At 41.2% G+C, this 21,086-nt stretch overlaps 2 protein-coding genes across 17 annotated transcripts in view; one reads left to right on the top strand and one right to left on the bottom strand.

Moving 5' to 3' along the window:
- Window positions 1–21,086, bottom strand: part of LOC149717872 (uncharacterized) — a 38,387-nt gene that overhangs the window by 12,818 nt on the left and 4,483 nt on the right. For 2 of the 16 annotated variants that reach the window (XM_089841149.1, XM_089841154.1), the window contains exons 1-6: window positions 2,627–2,759; window positions 2,441–2,573; window positions 2,168–2,270; window positions 1,917–2,100; window positions 185–348; window positions 44–97 (exon numbers count right to left, since the gene is read on the bottom strand). In XM_089841149.1, coding sequence (XP_089697275.1) covers window positions 1,951–2,100; window positions 2,168–2,270; window positions 2,441–2,573; window positions 2,627–2,696 — 456 coding nt within the window. In that variant the 5' untranslated portion in view covers window positions 2,697–2,759 and the 3' untranslated portion in view covers window positions 44–97; window positions 185–348; window positions 1,917–1,950. Of the gene's footprint in view, window positions 1–43; window positions 98–159; window positions 349–1,045; window positions 1,845–1,916; window positions 2,101–2,167; window positions 2,271–2,440; window positions 2,574–2,626; window positions 2,760–3,540; window positions 6,552–6,615; window positions 6,725–6,849; window positions 6,871–6,950; window positions 7,080–21,086 lie in introns of those variants that run through there. The other 14 variants (XM_089841182.1, XM_089841178.1, XM_089841166.1 and 11 more) reach the window with 14 other exon arrangements.
- trh (PAS domain-containing protein trachealess) overlaps window positions 2,959–21,086 on the top strand; it is a 142,124-nt gene continuing 123,996 nt past the window's right edge. Inside the window, exons 1-3 of the mRNA XM_089840997.1 lie at window positions 2,959–3,098; window positions 3,291–3,366; window positions 17,822–17,947. The gene's annotated coding sequence lies outside the window, so the exon portion shown is untranslated. The remainder of the gene's footprint in view (window positions 3,099–3,290; window positions 3,367–17,821; window positions 17,948–21,086) is intronic.

The following is a 21,086-nucleotide window of genomic DNA, read 5'->3' as shown; positions in this document are numbered from 1 at the left end:
ATTATATAATTCCTCGAAGTTGTAAGTCCTTGAGCTTATTTACCATGACAAACGTAGGTTAGGTATACAGCTCCTGTTTATTTATGACGCTGTTCACCTTGAAAACATAAACATTTATAAACGTACATTAGATTTATTTCTGTCATTATCTTTAATTACCATATATTTATTTTGATAAACCAACTTTTTGGCCCGGATTATTGTCGACCCTTTTTTGCAATCTGATCCTCGTTAATATAGCTCCGCCCTGGATACGCGATGTTACCCGTTTATCGAGTTTTTGTTTACTTGTTTTTCATGATTACCCATCGGCCTGTTCCGCTTTGAAATGGCAGGCTACGTTGTTTACTGAAAAAGTTTAAAAGAATTAAGGGAAATATTTTAAATTTTGGGGATCCGTGACGCGTTTCTTCTACGGCCAAAAGTTCAACTACCCCCTTCTAATTTTTTTATCGTTAAAACTGTTTTTGAAATACGCGGAAACTTAATGAGAATTTGCCTCGATCGCTTCTTGATACAATTTTTCAAGTTGTCGCCCAAAACCGAAACTTAAATATATACCCGAATTTTTGAAATTGATGTAGCCTATCCATTTTTTTATTATTTTTCACGCGGACATTATTTTATAAAGAAGGGTTTTAAGTTTTTGGCCGCCATTTAAAAAGATGGCAACAAATTGAACCCGAAAGACCATTCAACCCGTTTAGGTTAAAGGAAACCAGTGTACTAAATATTTGCGAAATCGGTTGAAACGCGCGAGACTTTGTTGCACAGAGAAGATTTTTTACATTTCTGGGCACCATTTTTTAAGATGGCGGCGGATTGGAAAAATCTTTCTTAGTACGGGTCTACTACTTATGAGTAACGTTCCTGCAAATTTTCAGCCTTCTAGGGCAAGCGGTTTGGGCTGGGCGTTGATTATCAGTCAGTCAGTCGGGACTTTTATTTATATAGATATAGATTTCAACTCGTTTTAGTAACCATTGATTATATTAATGAAGGTTTACAGTAATCAATATCGATATCTCATTTTTGTGGGGGGGGGGGAACAATTATTAGAAAAATTCTGCAGGGTTTAACTGTTTCCATTTGCGCGCAATAGACAATTTCGATGAAAATTTACAGTGTAAACGGGAATGACTTCCATCTCGCTTTTTGGAGTCTGCGCTGTAGGCTTTTGGTATCACGAGAGCGCGCGGCTGACTGTGATATCAAGTGATAATTACTTTCGTAGTTAGATGCAGAGTCCTTAGCAAAAATAAGTGTCCATAATCTGTTAGCGTATTCGTGACCATGTGTCGGGTGTTAGTTTTTCCGCATCTTAGAACAATGTGTATATCTCATTTTTTATTGTTATTTTCTTGATAAGAATTTTTAATATGACTAAGATCAAATTTTTCCTGCCAGGGGTGGACGGTGGTAGGGTCGCCTTTGAACTTCAAATACACGCTGAAGGATAATTGTTCCCTTACCCTTCTATACTTTGAACACGAAAACTGTATTTTGAAATCCGGCTTCTGTCGCCCGTCGCCATATCAATAAGAATAGATTTCCCGAAGAACTAACTTTATTCCCGTACAAACGCGCTTAGTAAAACTGCGCTTTCTTCCTACGAGATTTAACGTAACGAATTCGTGCGCCTTATTGTCCCCTGTTTTATCAAAATGCGATTGAACAGAACGAATGATTCGTGCATAGCGTGATGGTAAACGTTTATGCGTAGTTTTTGCTCTCTACAAATTGTTCGCGGCTTTCGTATTATCAAATGCTGTTTTTTTGTCTTATGGCTGAGATGAGATGCCAGCTAGCAACTTTCGTTCGGCAAGTGTAAGATATAAATTGAACTAAAATAAGCATCGGACCAATTACGATGCCACGTCGACTATCTCCCTTAAATAGGCCTCAACAATACCTACCTGTTAGTATAAGTATTTGAAATTTATAAATAGATTAGCGGTTAGCGCGAACCAAAGCTTTGCTTGCTCTGACACGAATAGGGAGCGATGGCTTAGTTAGCTCGGATGGGGAATGGGATGCGAGCAGTTTCCTCTCTGGCAGCCATTTTCCGATGACTCTATCGGTTGCTAAGCCTAAATTCGACTATTGTTTTAGGGTCAATAGGGCGTGGGGTAAATATATTTTATATTGAATTTGCAATGCCACTTACTTTTAATGTATCAGAGTTCAAAAAGCGGATGATTCGTCGACCTATCCAGGATTGTACCCAGATTTCTTTAGTGTACGGTTTCCACGCGCTACGTCTACAAGGGCTACGTGTAAGAAAAATAGAGAAAAACAATTAATTTGACTTCTGATTGTACTACAAAGTCAAATGTCGAAAACACTTGTAATGCTGATTTCTGATTGGTTCCCAAATATCTACCCCTCCCCCATTTCCCCCACGTTCACGAGTGCGGAGTTCATTGTTTTAATGTCCCACCTTATTCGAGGCTTTGCGTCTATGTATAAGTCCGCGGAACCTTTGGCTCCGTTGCATTTTACTCTGGGATTGACTTTTGGGTTTTTCCATGGAAAATACAATTCACGTGACACCCAAGTGATATCTAAAAATACTTTAGGGAGGCCATATTAGGTCTATGCTCGGAATACGCGATGGGAGTCTTACTTGTAGCGCGGCCATAATCTGGCTTAGTCAGTAAATGAGTGTACGAGGAATCCCAACTTAAGTCCTCCATGATTGATTTTAAGCAATCTTGGCGTCCGTCATTTCGTGTCGACGGACTCCTTGAACCCCGGACTCCCCCCCCCCATTACCGTATCAGTCCTATTGCGGAATTTTCCAAGATTTTCACAACCCTGGCGGTTTATAGGGGTCAGTAGGAGTATTTTCAGTACGTCTTGACTCGCAACTTGTATTTCCTATAGATTTGGGCCTAAATCAAAGGAATTGTAGCTAGGGGCCCAAAGCCCTCGTCGTACTTTAGACTCGCACTTTGCCACTACTCAAGTCTTTCGTCTTACAGTCGTAGTTCCCAGATATTTTATATATCATTTTCCAATATGGCCTCTGTGAACGTGGTCACTTCCTTTCGGTGCGCTAAGAGCTAAAATTATTGTCATCTGCCTATTAATTGAAGGTAAGGGGTGTATACGTTTTACGTCATTCGTACGTGACCCGTGGTTAGTAATGTCTTTGGATTATGTAAAGTTGAAACGAACGTGTTCCACTTTGAATTATTTGGAGTTTCAATTTAATTACCATATGGTTTCGCCCCTGATTTTGCCACGTTAGCGTCATTTATTTATTAAAATTTATAATTTTGTCCAAGGTCTTTACCAGTCGCAATTACTTGGAACTAGTTCGCAGTACGCTCTCTTAACGGCTCGTTTCGAACGTTACTTGAGGTAAGCGCATATCGTAATCCTTCTCCAAAGAGACGGTTACTAAGAGTAAATGAGCTATAGCATTATGTAACTAAATTTGTGAATAGGTCTAAACATTATCATCGGTAGTTCCCCATTTCTCGCAATAACGGCGCTGTATATTGGCCCAAAAAAAATGTGTTTATTGGAGCTAACCAGTTTGGACTACTAAGTCTTGACTTTCCAAGTTTTTTTCATTGTGTTTCCAATGGGACTTGCTCAGTCCATATCTTTAGCGTTGGTCGTTGGTGACTCTACTAGTCGATAGGAAGTTGGATGGAGATCCGTAGATCATCCAGCTGCGCAAACGCGTGCGCGGTGGGTGGAGTGAATACTTATCGTTGAGTTGCGTCTTTCTAAAAAATAGTTCTGGTCAGAAATGAGCGATGCTTTTACCCTGAAAAAGGTTCATAGTTGTTTGTCTGGCCCCATCTTTGCTCCGTGTATAGAAATCGTAACAGCTTGCTCAATCGGAACGTTTAAGTAAACATGCCGAATAAGCTTAGGGTTCAACTGTAAAAGAAAAGGGCCTTTTCTAGTACTTGTTATTAAGCTGAGTCAAATGGATTCCAAGAAGTCGAATAAAGACTTAGTAATCCTGTTTATGTTTTCAAAATATCAATTCTTGATTCTTGTACCTCGATGGGTGACTAATGTAGTTACTTATCGGAGTTCGATACAGAAAGCCCGTTGCGAATCCACTTATCTGTTATTGAATCATTAAGTTGGTATATAGTTTATACAGTAGCGTGAAGCGACAGAGCGCCTCGTCGTCAAGATTTGAATCCTGACGCGGTGTTGGTATCTTCGCCGATTTATTGTGTCTGAAGTGTTATTTCCCTTTTTGCCCCTTAGTTAAAACCAGATAGAGCCGGAAAAGGTAGATTTCAGGATTGCAAGTACAGTACATTTTATTACTCTTCAATATTTCATATATTTTTATGACATTTATCGCGAGTCAATAACAAATCCTTATAAAAAAAATTAGATGTTTTACTCTCCCTTTAAATAAACAGCGTAATGTTTTCGTAAACACCTCTATCATGTTAAAGATCATATACCATCGTTTTCATCCATAAGTTTAGCAACTTAACAAAATTTTGATATACTTTTCTTCTCATTATGGACTAGAAAAATGAATTTTATACCTATATAGGATTGGTGTCGATAAAAATAGGTATTATTAAATACAAAGGGGTGCCAAACGTATCCCGATCATTTTAGGCCAACTTCTCACCACCGTCTAAGATTCTTAAAGGGGGGGATGATTTGATTTTAGCGGCAGGCATCATGGCGCACGGCGAGCGATTTTGCACTTGAAACGTGCTCCCAATGTTTTGTTATATTATATCGTATCTTGTAGGCGCTCGGCACGCCGTAAGATAGCCCTCCCTCCGCACGTTCGCTTTACGTGATATGGAATGCCAAAAGATTTTTACTCCACCAATATTTCCCGCCAGATTATAAACACTTTTTGATCGGAAATTCATCGGCAGTCTCTAATCGTCCCAGGAGAAACGCTCCGCCAGAATTTTCAACAAAATCCACACGCCTCGCACCCTAATCTCTACCCAATCTTACTCGGCATGGATTTACGCGTTGAACGAGCCCACTTTTGCCCCTAACGTCGCTGACATGTCGGTCGGTATTGGCCCCAGTGATCTCATTTGGTCAACACCTCCCTAATTTTCATTCAATCCTTGGATTTTTTTTCTTTTTCACCTTTTTCGAGCTTTAAGCTACGTAATAGTTATCGCTAACCACATCGAAACATGCTTACTGCTTAAATTTGTTTTTTTTTCTTTAATAATTTGGTTTTAAAATCGAATGGAAGGGCGTTTTGATGTAATTATTGATCAGGTTGCGATGGTTTTCAATTTATAACGGATTTCCTTATTTTTACCGTTGAAGATTGAAAACTTCGAGATTTTAGATTTAGACGTAGGAGAATTTTGCTAACCACACTTTTGAAGATCAAAAATTAAAAATAAAATTTAATACCAAGGCGTTATTTTAATCGCAACAATTCACTCATTAGCGCCAATAGTATTAGGTTAAATCATATATAAAATTATTATGCCTACGATCCCTCAGTTCGAAATAAATAAATAAATAAATAAATAAACGATATATTTTGGAAAACTTTCAATTGCATGGGAGAGAATTTTGGATTCTTAGTGGTAAATTCCCATATTGAGTACGATAAATCGTTTTGTTTTGCGCGTATGATTTAGAAAATTATCTGTCCGCATACTACACCCATAAATGGGTTGTTTACGATCTAGACTTTCAATATAAACTATGATATTCTTTATATTTCGAATTATCAATTACAGAACGTTCAATAATAACTATTTATCAAGGAATTACACAAATATATTTACGTTATTATTAGCTTGTTTCTGTATTTGAAACAAAATTGATTGTTTAGTTTTGAAGTGTGTAACATAAAGGATATTTTGCGCACAAAGGGTAATGACTGACCGCCGGTGAGAAAGTTCTATCTCTTCTGCCAGCAGCTGTATTTGAAATCGTCCCTTATCAATGCCCATATCGCGATCATTTCTGGGTATTTATAAAAATTCAAGATTACAAAATTGGGGGCTCATGTTCAATTGCTTTTAAGGCGATGACTGTGAAAACTGAATCTTTATTATTTTTTTTTCCGTCACAATCTTGAAAAGTTCGTTAGTTTCCATGAACTAACGGGGTTTAATCAGTGGAAATAGCCACGTAGCGTTTCTTCTTAGGGTGAGACGAGCTAAAAGGGGGTACTCGTGGTATACGTGGCCTTGCGAAATTCGAGGGAAGACATTTTTCGTATCATCATTGTGGTTACGAAGCATATCGTCTTTGTACTGAGAAATGTACTCTAGCTTTTAATCGATTTGAACATTCCAACAATAGTGACGTACGCCTGAGTCACGTGTTAATTCAAGTAAAGATTCGCGTAGTCTTTAATCAAAGACTTAAATATATACATTAATATTTTTATGTATATATTTTAGAGTTGATACTTTAAAACTACCGTTTCTCGGAATTTGATAGTCTATATAATCTGTTTCTATTTTTTTCTTTTCTTTAGAAACCAAACTTAAATCGATCCTCTTTCTTAGAAATATAGCTTTTTTATTCTAGTGCAGGCACTCGTAAATAACATAATCTTTCTAAGTATGAAAGAATTACGAATATAATCTCTGAGACTTTAGACCAACAAACAAACAAACAAACCCGTCAATAATAGCATATGCAAACTGGCTGAAAGTATTCGAAAACCTTATCGCGCGGTGTTAGTAAAACTTACGGAGTTATATCGCTTTCTGAGAAAAAACGGGCACGCCTAAAAATTCCAAGATTGAGAAATCATCAAAAATTATTGTTGTAAATTAAAGGCCCTCTTTGGGGATACTTTAGAAATTTAGTTACGAATAAAAATACGTAAAAATGAATAAAATACATCATCACCTGATAATTTAGGCTCCACTCCTTAAAATATAAAAAAAACAACCCGGTGAATTTGAAGAAACGAAATGAAAAATATAGGTGGAGTATGATGTAGCCCGTACCGTTTCGAGGATCCGCTTGCGTTTTTCTTTAGCTCGACAAGTATCCGATTTAAAGAAGTTACTCCCCGAACGTCCCACGAATGCATGGGTGCAAGCCGACGTCATAAGAGCGTGTGATAAGCCTCGTCGTTTGATAAAAAAAATATTATTGTTGGAACTCCTCCAATAATGGAAAAAATAACCTACTAATATGTTATCGTTTTTTAACTTGTCACATGTTTTTTAAGTTGTACATATATACCAAAGTTTAACAATGAAAAAGGGCATTCGGTCCGATGGCGGTCTTATCTTAATAAAGTTGTTTTGGTTGTTACCTCTTGCGTTCTCTCTCTCCCCATGAGCCGTTACAACAGTGGTGTCAGAAGTGGGATGTCGTTTTCCGGTCTTCGGGAATAGTCGCGTTACGGTTTTTCGGGTAAAGTCGCGATACTGATTCCGCAAACATGCCGAAGCAGGAAAGCGGATCCTCCGAGGCCTCCTCCTCGTCCGCTCTGGGAGACGTGTTGAACGCGTTTATGCAGCAGCAAATAGCGTCCCAGAAGCAGAACCAAAGGATCATCGACCTTCTACTCCAGAAAACAGGTCCCGCCGGTCCGTCAAGCTCGACTCCAGCATCCACATCCACGATAGCTTGCCTTGACATTCCAATCTTCGAGCCTGATGAACACGATGGCGACAAATTGGAACAATGGCTGAAGAGATTTGACTATCTCGTGGATATTAGTGTCCCAAATCTGACCGACGTTGCCAAAGTCAAGTATCTGGTCTCGAAACTGTCTAACGAAGCCTTCAGCGAGTATTATCGGTCCTGTATGCCCAAAGAGCCAACGGACTACTCGTATGCAACGACAGTAGAGAACCTCAAGAAACTTTTCGGGAAGAAACAGACACTCTTCATAGAAAGATTCAACCTAATGCGGATCCAGCGTCACTTGGATGAAGATTATGGCCCGTATTTCAACCGCGTTAAACTACTTCTAAAGCGCTTCAATTTCTCCGATTTGACCGAAGATCAATTCGGAATTCTGGTTTCCCTATGTGGATTGTCCAGACCAGAAGACGAATCCATACGAACCAGAATCCTGCAACGGTTAAATACCGAGGCCAACATTGAACTCAAGAATGTCATTGACGAAGTCCTGACCATCGTCGCTACGAAGACTGAACAGACGGTTTTCCAAGCAAAGGCCACGCCGATCAACAGCTTCCGTCGTCGGAAGACATCTGTACGGCATCCTTCCAGATCTCCCGAGAAGCGGAGAGCCAAGTCATCTCAAAGATCTTCGAAACCGCCGCCATACGCCTGTTTTCGATGCGGAGAGATGCACTGGGTCAGGGAATGCCCGCACGCTAAGACTGAATGCCATAAATGCTCGCGAACAGGTCACGTCGCTAGTCAATGCGAAAATCAGAAACGAGTATCCGGACACCGGAAACCTGACAGAAGCCAGATAAATACAGTCAGTCTGAATTCCATGCGACCTTCGAAACTCATAACGGGGGAATTCTTGGTTAACGACGTTCCCGTAGTTTTCTACTTGGACAGTGGAGCGGAAGGCAACATTATCAATGAGGCGACTTACGAACGAATTGGTAAGCCGAAGTTAACCCCCTGCAGCGAGCAAGGAGTGCTATTCGATGGATCAAGCACTACATTCCTTGGGAAAGCAACGGCAAAATTTAAACTGGGACCAGCTGAAATTCAACACGACTTCTACTTGGCAAAAGACGGATCCCTAAACCTACTGGGAGTGGAAACCCTGGATTTCTTCGGTCTGCTGGATAGCTTACGACAATGCTCCCGACTCGGTACTCAAGCCATCAATCTCTGTACCGCCTCACCTGGAACGCCTCAAAGATTAAGAGAAGCAGACTGCATTGCGACGCTGAAGGATGAGTTCCCGGATGTCTTTGAGGACGGTTTGGGGCTGTGTACCAAAGCCAAAGCTCGCCTTACTCTCAAACCCGGAAGCACTCCAGTATACCGTAGAGCCAGGCCAGTTCCGTTTGCCGCCCGCAAAACTATCGAAATGGAGATCAAACGCCTGGAAGAGTCAAATGTCCTGAAAGCCGTCGAGCACACTGATTGGGCAGCACCAATCGTAAGCGTAAGGAAACCTAACGGCACTACCCGTCTTTGCGCAGATTTTTCCACCGGCTTGAATGAGACCATAGAACTCAATCAACACCCATTACCGCTGCCGGAAGACATATTTGCGACGCTCAACGGGGGAAAACTTTTCTCCCAATTGGATCTATCTGAAGCATACTTACAAGTAGAACTGGACGACGATTCTAAACCGCTTTGTACCATTTCCACTCATCTGGGAAACTTCCAATATCAGAGACTTCCGTTTGGGGTGAAATCCGCTCCGGGGATTTTCCAAACCATAATGGACCAAATGCTTGCTGGACTTGAATTCGCAACAGCTTACCTCGATGATATAATCATTGTCAGCCGTAACTTCGAAGATCACCCGCAACACCTCAAAGAAGTACTCTCCCGCATTAAAGACTATGGATTCCGCCTTCGCCTCGAGAAATGTAAACTATTCATGACACAAATAAAATATCTGGGATTCATTATCGATAGCGCTGGTCGACGACCCGACCCCGAGAAGATCAAGGCTATTGTCCACATGCCAGCACCAGTTGACCTGCCAACATTACGTTCATTTTTGGGAATGGTGAACTATTACCAGGTTTTCGTTAATAATATGCGTTTCATGAGACAACCACTGGACGAATTATTGGAATCCAAACGGACTTGGTCTTGGACACCTAAATGTCAGCACGCTTTCGAGGAACTGAAGATGACGCTTCAATCAGATCTCCTTTTAACGCATTATGATCCTACACTGGACATCATTGTCGCTGCTGATGCCTCCGATTATGGACTTGGGGCGGTCTTCCAACATCGCATGCCAGATGGGTCAATTCAAGCTGTAGCTCATGTATCACGGGCATTGACCCCTGCGGAAAAGAACTATAGCCAAATCGAGAAGGAAGGTCTCGCGCTTACCTTCGCGGTCAAGAAGTTTCATAAAATGCTCTATGGGCGCCGCTTTACTCTGCTCACGGATCATAAACCGCTGTTAGCAATCTTTGGAAGCAAGAAAGGCATACCGGTCCATACGGCTAACCGTCTCCAACGCTGGGCACTCATTCTTATCGCCTATGACTTCAAGATAGAATACCGCAAGACTACCTCTTTCGGGCAGGCCGACGCCCTGTCCAGACTTATCTCGTCACATTCCTCTCCGGACGACGACATCGTACTCGCAAGTCTCCAAGTCACAGACGATGTGAAGGCCATAGTCCGACAGCTTCCAGTCACTTTCCAAGACATTCAATCCTCTGCTCAGGCGGATCCAGTCTTACAGAAGGTCGTCGGGTATATTCGGAATGGGTGGCCGACATTAAAGAATATCCGAGCGACACCTGAGGCAACCACCCTCGAACAATTCCACAGAAGGAAGGACCTGCTTACTATCGAGCAGGGTTGTGTGCTTCTACAGAATAGAGTGGTAATACCTTACCCCTTACGAGCAACAGTCCTGAAACTACTTCACCGAGGACATCCTGGAACCAGTAGGATGAAATCTTTGGCTCGCGCTCACGCCTACTGGCCTTTTCTGGACGCTCAAATTGAAGACTTCGTGAAGAAATGTTCCAAATGTCGCTCTGCAGCAAAGTTGCCTGTCAAGACTCTGTTGCATTCCTGGCCGAAAGCCGTGAAGCCCTGGCAGAGGATACACATCGACTACGCCGGTCCCCATAACGACCACCAGTATCTTATAGTCGTCGATGCCTATAGCAAGTATCCCGAGATTTTCGACATGAAAACCACCACGTCATCCGCCACCATATCCGTCCTGAATAACCTTTTCGCACGCTATGGTTATCCGGAAGTACTGGTGAGCGATAACGGAACCCAGTTTACTTCACACGACTTCGCCTCGTTCTGTTCCCGCAAAGGAATCCAGCATATCTTCTCCCCGCCCTACCATCCACAATCCAATGGGCAGGCGGAACGTTTCGTGGACACCTTCAAGAGGGCATTAGAAAAACTCAAGGGCGAAGGAGATGTCCCGTATATGCTAGACGTCTTCCTACTGTCCTATCGCTCAACCCCTAACTACAGTATAGACCAGAAAAGCCCTGCAGAACTCTTCTTGGGCCGAACACTTCGTACCGAGCTAGACCTTCTACATCCTCCGGCCTCTTCGTCATCAGAGCGCAATCCAACCATGGAGCGACAATTCAACCGTCATCATGGGGCTCGACGACGCACCTTCAAAGTCGGAGACCTAGTCTATGCTCGGCAACACCAGTCAAAGACGTGGTATCCAGGAAGAATTCAAACGGTCAAAGGCGTAGTTTATGATGTTCTTATGGATGATGCCACTAACAAGAAGTTCCATGCCAACCAACTTTACCACCGTCTGGACAACGATCCCTACTCCGTATTCATGGACACATTCGATCTACCCATCCCTGACCGAAGAGTAAATCCCGATCGAGTTCCTGCTGGGACCACAGTGCCCGCTCCCGAACGCCATGTACGGTTCAACATACCAGACGCAGACTCCGAGGATGAGGGAGTACGGCGGTCCGGACGAGTAAAGAAGATACCCGAGCGCATCAGTATGGATCCCCGCCAGAAGTCCTACGATTTTACTTAAAAGGGGAGGTGTTGGAACTCCTCCAATAATGGAAAAAATAACCTACTAATATGTTATCGTTTTTTAACTTGTCACATGTTTTTTAAGTTGTACATATATACCAAAGTTTAACAATGAAAAAGGGCATTCGGTCCGATGGCGGTCTTATCTTAATAAAGTTGTTTTGGTTGTTACCTCTTGCGTTCTCTCTCTCCCCATGAGCCGTTACAACAATTATTCCCCAAATATAAAATATTTTTGGTTATTTGGAGGAACTAACTTGGGAGGTTTGCGAAATTTATGGTTCATATTCAGTGAAATTGAGAGCAGGCATATGTTGTACTGATATCACAACTCCCAGACTAATATTTTAGCTCATATGGTGCAATATTTAAATCCGTAGAATAAAAGTTTAGCCATATAGCGCAATATTTCAATCCATAGAATAAAGGTTTAGCCATATAGCGCAATATTTCAATCCATAGAATAAAAGTTTAGCCATATAGCGCAATATTTCAATCCATAGAATAAAAGTTTAGCCATATAGCGCAATATTTCAATCCATAGAATAAAAGTTTAGCCATATAGCGCAATATTTTAGCCCCGATAGTGCAATATTTTAGCCCCTATAGCGCAATATTTTAGCCCCTATAGCGCAATATTTTAGCCCCGATAGTGCAATATTTTAGCCCCGATAGTTCAATATTTTAGCCCCGATAGTGCAATATTTTAGCCCCGATAACGCAATATTTTAGCCCCTATAGCGCAATATTTTAGCCCCTATATCGCAATATTTTAGCCCCTATAGCGCAATATTTTAGCCCCTATAGCGCAATATTTCATAATTCATTTAAAGTTCCCGAGTTATTTAACTCCAAGTTACGCAGCGAAAATACTGCAGCGAAAGGGATGTTATGTTGTATGATATAGCGGTTCTGAAAATGATTCTGGACTTTTGTATAGGCAATGAAGCGCGGCAAGCACCTATCATTATGAACTATATATCACTATGACGTGCGGCCCAAAATTATAATACCTATAGACGCTTAGCTTCTATATTTTCAACCTATACGCGGCAAATTCTTAGTATAAAATGCCCCGGGCATTGAAACGATGTATTTATAATGAAACGGAAAAAGGTAATCTAGCGGCTGCTGCGGCCCATGCCCCGGCTATTATTTTCTTTTAAACGTTTCGCTCTTTCTCTCTCTCTCTCTCTCTCTGAGAAGATTTTATTCGGTATGGATCCCCCTCTAACTAGGTTTACCCCGGCCTCTCTCTATAGTCGACTTCTAGAATTTCTAGACTGATTAATCGCTTCCCACTTGATGCCCGAAACTTGATTCCAATTTCAAACTATTATCAGTATTATTGCGCCAATATTGACCACCATAAGTTTTTGGGACTTTTCATTTTCATTTCGTTTGTATACTGTGTGGGATTCAATGTTTTACGTTTTGTCTTGTGAATTGTTAAGAGAAATACGTAACAAAGCCGGCCTGGCCTCCCAACTTCTTTCTTATTGTTTCGCCTGTAGTCAAACGAAGGCGGACTAAATAAAGGGGCAAAAAAGAAGTAACTAAAATCACGAGGTCTCAGGGACGATAGCGTCAGCCAATCAAACGCCGTAACGCGGCCGGCTTTACATTTTTTTATAAGGATCTACCTGGTAATTAAAAGACACCATCCCAGGTATAGGGTGTACATTAAAAAAGACTGAGAAAGATAATGGTAACAGAAAGAAATGTTTGTAGAAGTTGTGATAACCGAAATTCAACCACACGCCTTAAGAAAATTTCAGAATTTATTTTAAAATTTTGATAATTCATGAGACAAATTTAGCGTTTGACATGGTTTTGTAAATTTTTATTTAAAAATGTTCTCCGTAAGAGCACTCTCTTCCACCGTGAGCTTCTAATAACTTCGTTTACATTTACTTCCGATGGGGATGTGGATGATGATGATGAAAAAATTATTTCTCCTCTAGCTCTCTCTCTCTCTCTCCGCAGTAATTATCTCTGAGAGAGTATAACTGAAAATTGCTCCCTTATTTAATGGCGTTGGTTAAAAAAGGTCCCTTTTTTATTTGATAACTCCTAACACGATACTCGTTTAATTAGACACAATGCCATTTAATTTCTGGTAACTTTGAAATCCGTTCTTAATCGTATTTTTATGGAAATAGTCAACTTTTTTTTTGTCACTCAAGCATCATTTTGACGAATTCAATGATTGGTGGTGTCTGTACTATGACGCGGCACCCAAATATTCGTTTCACGTTTTGCGCTATTTTTTAACGCGTTTCTGTGTTTCGCTAATTGAAGAGGTTGTATAAGTATACACGTGATTTGATTACCGTTCTATATTTATTTTTCAATGAAGAATGCTTTTTATTCTTGTCATATTTTATTCTTTTCTTTTTGTGATCACGTTTACAATTATTTTGTGGTTCGGCCAAATTTTTAATTGAATTCGGTTTTTGTTTACTCACGTTTGGATTGGATTATAGTTTGTGCAGATCTAATGAGTGAATTAAGAATTTTTTGGTCTCGAATATTCGCTTGTTTTTCTTGGGGAATTTGAGAATTATTGGCATGTTTTTATCGGGTAATTTGAAACTATTATTGGCAGGTTTTTATCGGGGGATTTGAGAATATTCTTAGCATGTTTTTATCGGGGAATTTGAGAATATTCGCATGTTTTTATCGGAGAATTTGAGAATTACTCGCATGTTTTTATCGGGGAATTTGAGAATTACTCGCATGTTTTTCTAGGGGAATTTGAGAATATTATTCGCATGTTTTTCGACGAATATTAAAGCTTGAATTTTGTTATCCTTATTTTATGCCCTGACGAAGAAGCCTGGCACTGTTAAAAAGGGGAAAGCACTAGAATTTCAATAATTATATAGTCGCGAATTTTGACACTTAACCTTAATAGAAGTTCTAGCGTCCGTCTAGACTGGTTTGTTTGGTAAGGGAAAAAAGCATGTACCATCCATACTGTATTTTTAGAAAAAGGATTATCTTCCTCCATACGATTCCGCCAATGTGGGCGTTTCAAACTAACCATTGTTTCTTCTATACCTGGATATTTTTTCGTTATACACGAAAGGGGTTCGACGTAATATTATACAAAAGGCTTAACTTAATGGGGACGCGTGCTCCGACGTAATAATGAAAGGTTTCCTCCCGATCTGAACCAATGAAAACCTTTGGGAGGAGGAGAAATTATGATTTTTCGCCTTTTATTTATTCGCGTCAAATATTTTCTGCCCTTACCGACCCCCCCCCCCAACTCACCTGGCTGTTTCGTTTCATAGAGTTACGTCATTAGGGTTTATTCACCCAGGGGCTACCATTCAAATATATTATGTCGCAACGCCCCTGAAAATATATTTTGCCGTAAGACTCGTTTTGTAAAACCTGTTCACACGATGCGTCAAAGAGGAGGAGCGTTCTAATGACGTCATAAATATGTCCAACATGATTCAAAGTCATGTCTTCCCTGGGAAAATGTTGGTTTCAATAGAGAAATTTATGTATTACGCACAGACGGGCTAATCGGCCAATAAACGTCAAAATGCAATTCTAGAATGAACCAGAAAGAAACCCGAATCCCCTAACATCACAATTGGTCAGTTTTGATTTTCTTGGAAGGGTATGCTCATTTCAAGTGATCTGAATTGATTTGAATTGAGCAAAGCCAACAACCATACGCTGCCACCAAACAGCACCCCTTTAGGGATATATTGAAAGATATCCAAGGTATGAATGACATCGTGTTACAGTTACGGTGCGTTTCTGCTACAGAGCAGTTCTTGGGTAAGGTAACAGGATTGATTATCGTGTGAACGGGGCTTAACTTTGGATCTCAACGCCGCCTTCTCTGGGATCGCGGACCGTCGTTAAATCATAACGATGAATTAATAATCTTCCACAACACAGAGAGAGGGGGGAGTTAGCGGCTATCATTTCATTCGTATTGCAGTCCTGGAAATTCGAATCCCGAACGCGGCGTGTTCCCATATATTTTTCAGCCTCCCCCCCGTTTTTAATATTAGCCCCTTGTCTGTCCGTCCTCTATAGAGGAGAACCTTCGTAGGCGAGGCTTGAGTTCCTTTGACGCGTGGTGGGAAAAGGATGAGCTATAAGCCAAACCCACTTAATTGGCCTCGGCGCTTTTTTTAATCCAGGCAAAAGCCGCGCTCCAAGAGCCAAACGTATTCCACGAAGGTTTTTTTTTTTTTTTTTTTTTTGTTTGTTTTAGTATTAGGAAAGCTGTCAGAAATATCTAGTCCCCGTGAAGCAAACCGGCAATTTTAATAATCAGACGATATAGTATTAAAAGCAACGTGTTTTCAAAATGGCCGCGACACGCTCGTTGTAGTCTAGCTGCGTCTAGAGTAACTCGCCGCCCGCTCACCTATTGGATTGGCTAACCGCAAAAACCTCAGAAGCACACTTCTTAAATCCTAGATTTGTTCCTTGAGGAAATTAAGTTTCATAGGATAGTTCGTAGTCTGTGGTTTGTTAAAACTTACTTCTTGGACTAATTATTTCACGGACATTGTACGCGTGCAAGACGCCGGGAAAGGTATGGAACAAATAAACTTATTTGCTGTTTGTTTATGAATATTATATTTATTTTTTTGGTTTGGTTATTTTGTCTGCAAATGATGGTTTATAATGATATAATTTAGCTTAAAACGCGGGGTAGCAAGAAATGTTGTTGACAATTACATTAGAATTGCTGTGAATGTTAAAATGTCAATTGGTTAGGTTGAAATACACCTATTTTGATATCGCACTTGCGTCGTCTAGTTTTAAAGGTCACTTTGATGTTGTCATAACAAATGAGTAGATATTTTCGGAATTGCCATCATTTAGAGGACATAGTTAATATTGGTCCTTGCTTTGGCAATATGGATACGAAACAAACCACAACTTTTGATAAACACGATTTAAAATTTAATTCCTTTAAAAGTTTTTAGCAACTTCTTAAAATTAAGGGCAATGCAGGCATGGCATGGTTAAACCGCGTTTCACGAAATGTAGATCTAATCACGAGGGTAATTACCTCGATAAGAACTTGTGGGTTTGGAAAATGTGGTAACCCCTTATATGCCTTTATATTTAAACCAGCAAGGCGGCTACTCCCTGCAATTACCCAAATAGTTTTAAATAATTGCACGCTGGCCGGCAAATTACCCCCTTATATTATTAAATAGCTTCTATATCAAAAATGTTTTCGCTAAAAATTAAATACCAATTTTGTTAAAAAGGAACAAATTAGATATCACGTAAAATATCTTCATTTCTTTCAAGAATATTGAATTATAGTGATGTGTACTTCAGTGATTAAACATTTGTTAAAGGGTACATTGTTAAGGATATTCATGAATCGACGAGAGGTGTAATATAAAACCGTAGGCGTAGGTTTTATATTTCTTTATTATAATTAAATATATCTTAAAGAAGACCTTCTTCTGAATATCGCCTCGGCAAAAGAAAAAAGGGTAATTTTGGATGGCCAAAAATATCCTCCAATTTTTTTTTTTTTTTTTTGGGAGGTGTGGTGGCCAAAATACGCCAGCGCGTTAATGACTTCGGGCTACCCCTGATAAGGACTAATGGCATTTGCCAACATTCCACGTTATCAAATACAATACATATTTAAAATGTAGTGCCATTTCTGGACTGCCGCACGCTCACCCACCAGAACCTTTTAGTTTTTTCTTTTTTTTTACGCTTTTTCGTGCGAAGGAAAAATTCGTGAGTTCAAAGGTTAAGAGCGAAATTGCCCAGAATAGCTAAACGCGTTATATAGCTATGTACATTTAAAGGGAAGGACTTTGAGTTTCTGAAAGAAATATTTTTTTGGTGATGGAAGGTGTACGAACCAAGTGGTTTTTGTACGAAGGGATAATTTGCATATTACGTATTCTTTTGTTCGGTTTAACTCTACCTATATCCGCGAAAATTTACGAATTAGCATTTTAAATACATTATAAGCTAAAATGTTTTCTATATAGAAAATTTTGAAGGTATCGCCCCTTTGCCATTTTCGGCTATTAAACATGAAACTGGCGACAAAAATGTGGCGAATTATCACGGTTAATCTTGCCTGTAATGTAACTAACGCTATAAGTTTTGAGCGTATTTGTTTCTGAAGTCTTAATATTAATTATGAAGTATTTTTTAATAGGAAGCCACTTGTGGAGAAATAATTGAGAATAGATGGCCCACCACGTTTAACGAGGAATTTTTCCAAAAATTGGATCGACTCACTTTGTACATCTCCGCTTACTCCGAATGAAATACAATTTTATCGGTATGTGAAATTTTGTATTTTTTAAATTTCTTAATGTTAAATAGCAAAATTCCTCGCTATTTAAAAAAACATCCATATATGAGATGTTGCTTATCATTTAATCTATAATGAGTTCCAATTTCAATTTCCACGACGCTATGATAAGGAGGTATACGAAATATCGTTCCAAGAACAATTTGAATATTTTTTAGACTAATTTATTTCGTTGTAAGGCAAATTCTTCTTCGAAAATTTCCCAATTCTGGGAATAATTATTCCGACTATTAGACTCTCGTATTACTCTTCAGAAATTTCTCTATTCCGTGGTCGATTAGAAAAGAGAAATGGGCGTGAATCAGTCGAGATAAAATTAATTGAAAGTTTATTAATTGAGTTCCTGAAATAGAGGGTTGTAAAGATGCCTGAAGAACCCCGTGCACCGCCCGTGGATCGCTGTCCACAACCTTGACCCCATCTCTAAGTCGCAGTAATTTTCATTTAGGGAACACGGTGTAATATTAAGGAAGAACGGCGAGACTTATTCAGTTACTGGTAACATCGTTTAATGGTCTAAACAAACTACAATTCGGGGTAGGTTGCCCGTCGTTTATATAGTTGGCTGTTATCAGCTCTTATCTATTTAGGTCTGGCCTTTGTCCTAATTTACATAAAGTTATGATCTATTTATAAGTTAACTGTTTACATAAGTCTATGTTATCCATAAGTCTATATCATATATATAACATCTTCCTTTTTCCATTTTAATTGTATCCGGCTTGATATCGCTGAGGCGGCTTGGTTTCTCTTCGGGGTCTTGTATTTGGTTGGATGACCGTTGTGTTCGGGAATGGTGGCGTCGCATTCGGGAATGGTGTCGGCCGTATGTGGTGTGTTGGTGGTACGGTCATTTGAGGTTGATGTTGAGTTGTGGCGATTCCGGGGGTATTACTGTTTTGGTTGTCTCTCGTTTCCCTCCGGTATATAGTTCGTCGCGTTGTTGTGGCTTGACTGGAGCTTGCTCTGTGCGGGATCCTGGGTTTCTTAGGTGACGTCTGGCTGGTTGAACTGGTTCTCGGCATTTGAGGTGTAGTGTGGGCGACTGGGCGAAGGTGATGCCTGGTGCGGCGCAGGACTTGGTTGTCCTCCGTGCGAATGATGTATGACTGTGGTTCCGGTGCTTTGGATTCCACGGTGGCTTTTCCCCAATTTCGCGGCCCTTTGTAGTGGTATACTCTGGTCCCTTGGGTTAGGTTGGCTGGTTGTGGTTGACGTGCCACTCTCTGGGATTGAACCATTTTGTGTTGTCTTTCTTGCAAGGCTGACTGGATATTTTTTGTAGGGAAGCGGGGTCGTAAGGCTTCCGTTGTCGATGTTAGCGGGGTTCGGATTCGGCGGCCCATGAGCATTTCCGCCGGGGACGGAAGCAATCCTATCGGAGTGGCCCTGTACTCCATTAGCACCTGCTGGAGGTTTTTACCGTCATGTTGGGACTTGATCAGCATATTCTTCAACGTCTGAACAGTTCGCTCCGCGAGACCATTAGATTGGGGGTGATGCGGGCTTGATGTGACGTGGCGTACGCCCCATTCACGTAGGAAATCGCTGAACGCACTTGCGTTGTAGGGAGGGCCATTATCCGATATCAGAGTCTGTGGTGCTCCGTGGCGTGCAAAGTGTGCCATCAGGAACTTTACGACTGCTTCTGTGTTGGTCGTGCCCATTTCTTGCGCCTCTACGAATTTGGAGAAGTAGTCGACTAAGATGATGATTTTAGTTCCGTCTACGTGGCATATGTCCGTTGCTACAACTTCCCACGGTCGATGGGGTATGGGATGTGGAGTTAATGGTGACGGAATGTTGGCTCGTTCACGTCGTTGGCAAGTGTCGCACTGCTTTATGTGATTTATTAGGTCCTCTCTCATCTGGGGCCAGTATACGTGCAAACGGGCTTTCGCTATGCAGGCGTTTGTCCCTTGATGGGCTGAGTGAATTTCTCTCAGGAAATGGTTTCGCTGGCTCGGCGGAATGTAAAGGCACCCGCCTCTGTAGATTAACCCTTGGCTCTCGTGTAGTTCTTCTTTTACGGACCAAAATGGTCGAAGGGCGGGTTGCAATTTGTTATACGCTTGTGGCCATCCCAGTCGGATGTGATGGAGGAGTGTTTGCGAGGTTGTGTCCGTCGCGTTTGCCTGCTTGATGGTTCTGATCTTGTCGTCTGAGAGTGCCGTGGTGGTGGAGTGTAACATCACTGCTGGTCCTTCCAAGTAGGGGGTATTGATGTCCGTTTCGCGTCTCGGTGCCCGGGACAGGGCGTCTGCAGCATGCAGTTGGGATCCTGGCGTGTACCTCAGATGTAGGTTGTATCTTGACAGCTTCAAAACTAGGCGCTGGAGCCTTGGGGATAGTAAGTGCAGTGGTTTTTTGATGATGGCTATTAATGGCCGGTGATCCGTTTCTACCGTGAAACTTGTTCCGACCACGTAGTAGTGATATCGCTCGCAGGCGTATACTATTCCCAGTAGTTCCCTTTCGATTGGTGCGTAGTTGCATTGGGTTGGCGTGAATGACGTTGATGCGTATTCGATGGGTTTATTCCTCTGCATTAGAACGGCTCCGACGCCAATCTTGCTGCTGTCCACGGAAATCAGGCTTGGTTCCTTTGGATTATAGAATGCAAGAACCGGGGCTGTCGTGATAAGTCGTTTCAAGTTGTTGAATGTGCCTTCCGCGTTTTCGTCCCATACGAAGGTGGTGTTTTTCTTTAATAATGCGCGTAATGGTGCAGCCTCTGTTGAGTGTTGCGGTACGAATTTGGCCAAGAAATTCACCATTCCCAGGAATCGCTGGAGTTCGGTTCGATCTGATGGTGATGGAATGGCTTGAATGGCCTGCGTCTTGGTGGGCGCGATTTCTAGTCCTTGGGGCGATATTGTGAGTCCAAGGTATGTGATCTTCGTGACCGCTAGCTGCATCTTTGTTGAACTAAATGTAAGGCCGTTCTGCCGAGCTAAGTGGAGGATTCGTACCAAGGCCCTGTTATGCTGATTTTTGGTTGTCGCTATGAGGAAATCGTCCGTAGAAATGTGCGTATTTGGATTCTGCGATGGTGGGTATATTGTGTGCATTATGCGCTGGAAGATTGATGAGGAGGTGCATATGC

Source organism: Phalangium opilio, unplaced genomic scaffold, assembly GCF_054372755.1.
Source record: "Phalangium opilio isolate 3A_F unplaced genomic scaffold, DU_Popi_V2 ptg000003l_1, whole genome shotgun sequence".
NCBI lineage: Eukaryota > Metazoa > Arthropoda > Arachnida > Opiliones > Phalangiidae > Phalangium > Phalangium opilio.
This window is presented reverse-complemented; position numbering and strand designations above follow the sequence as displayed.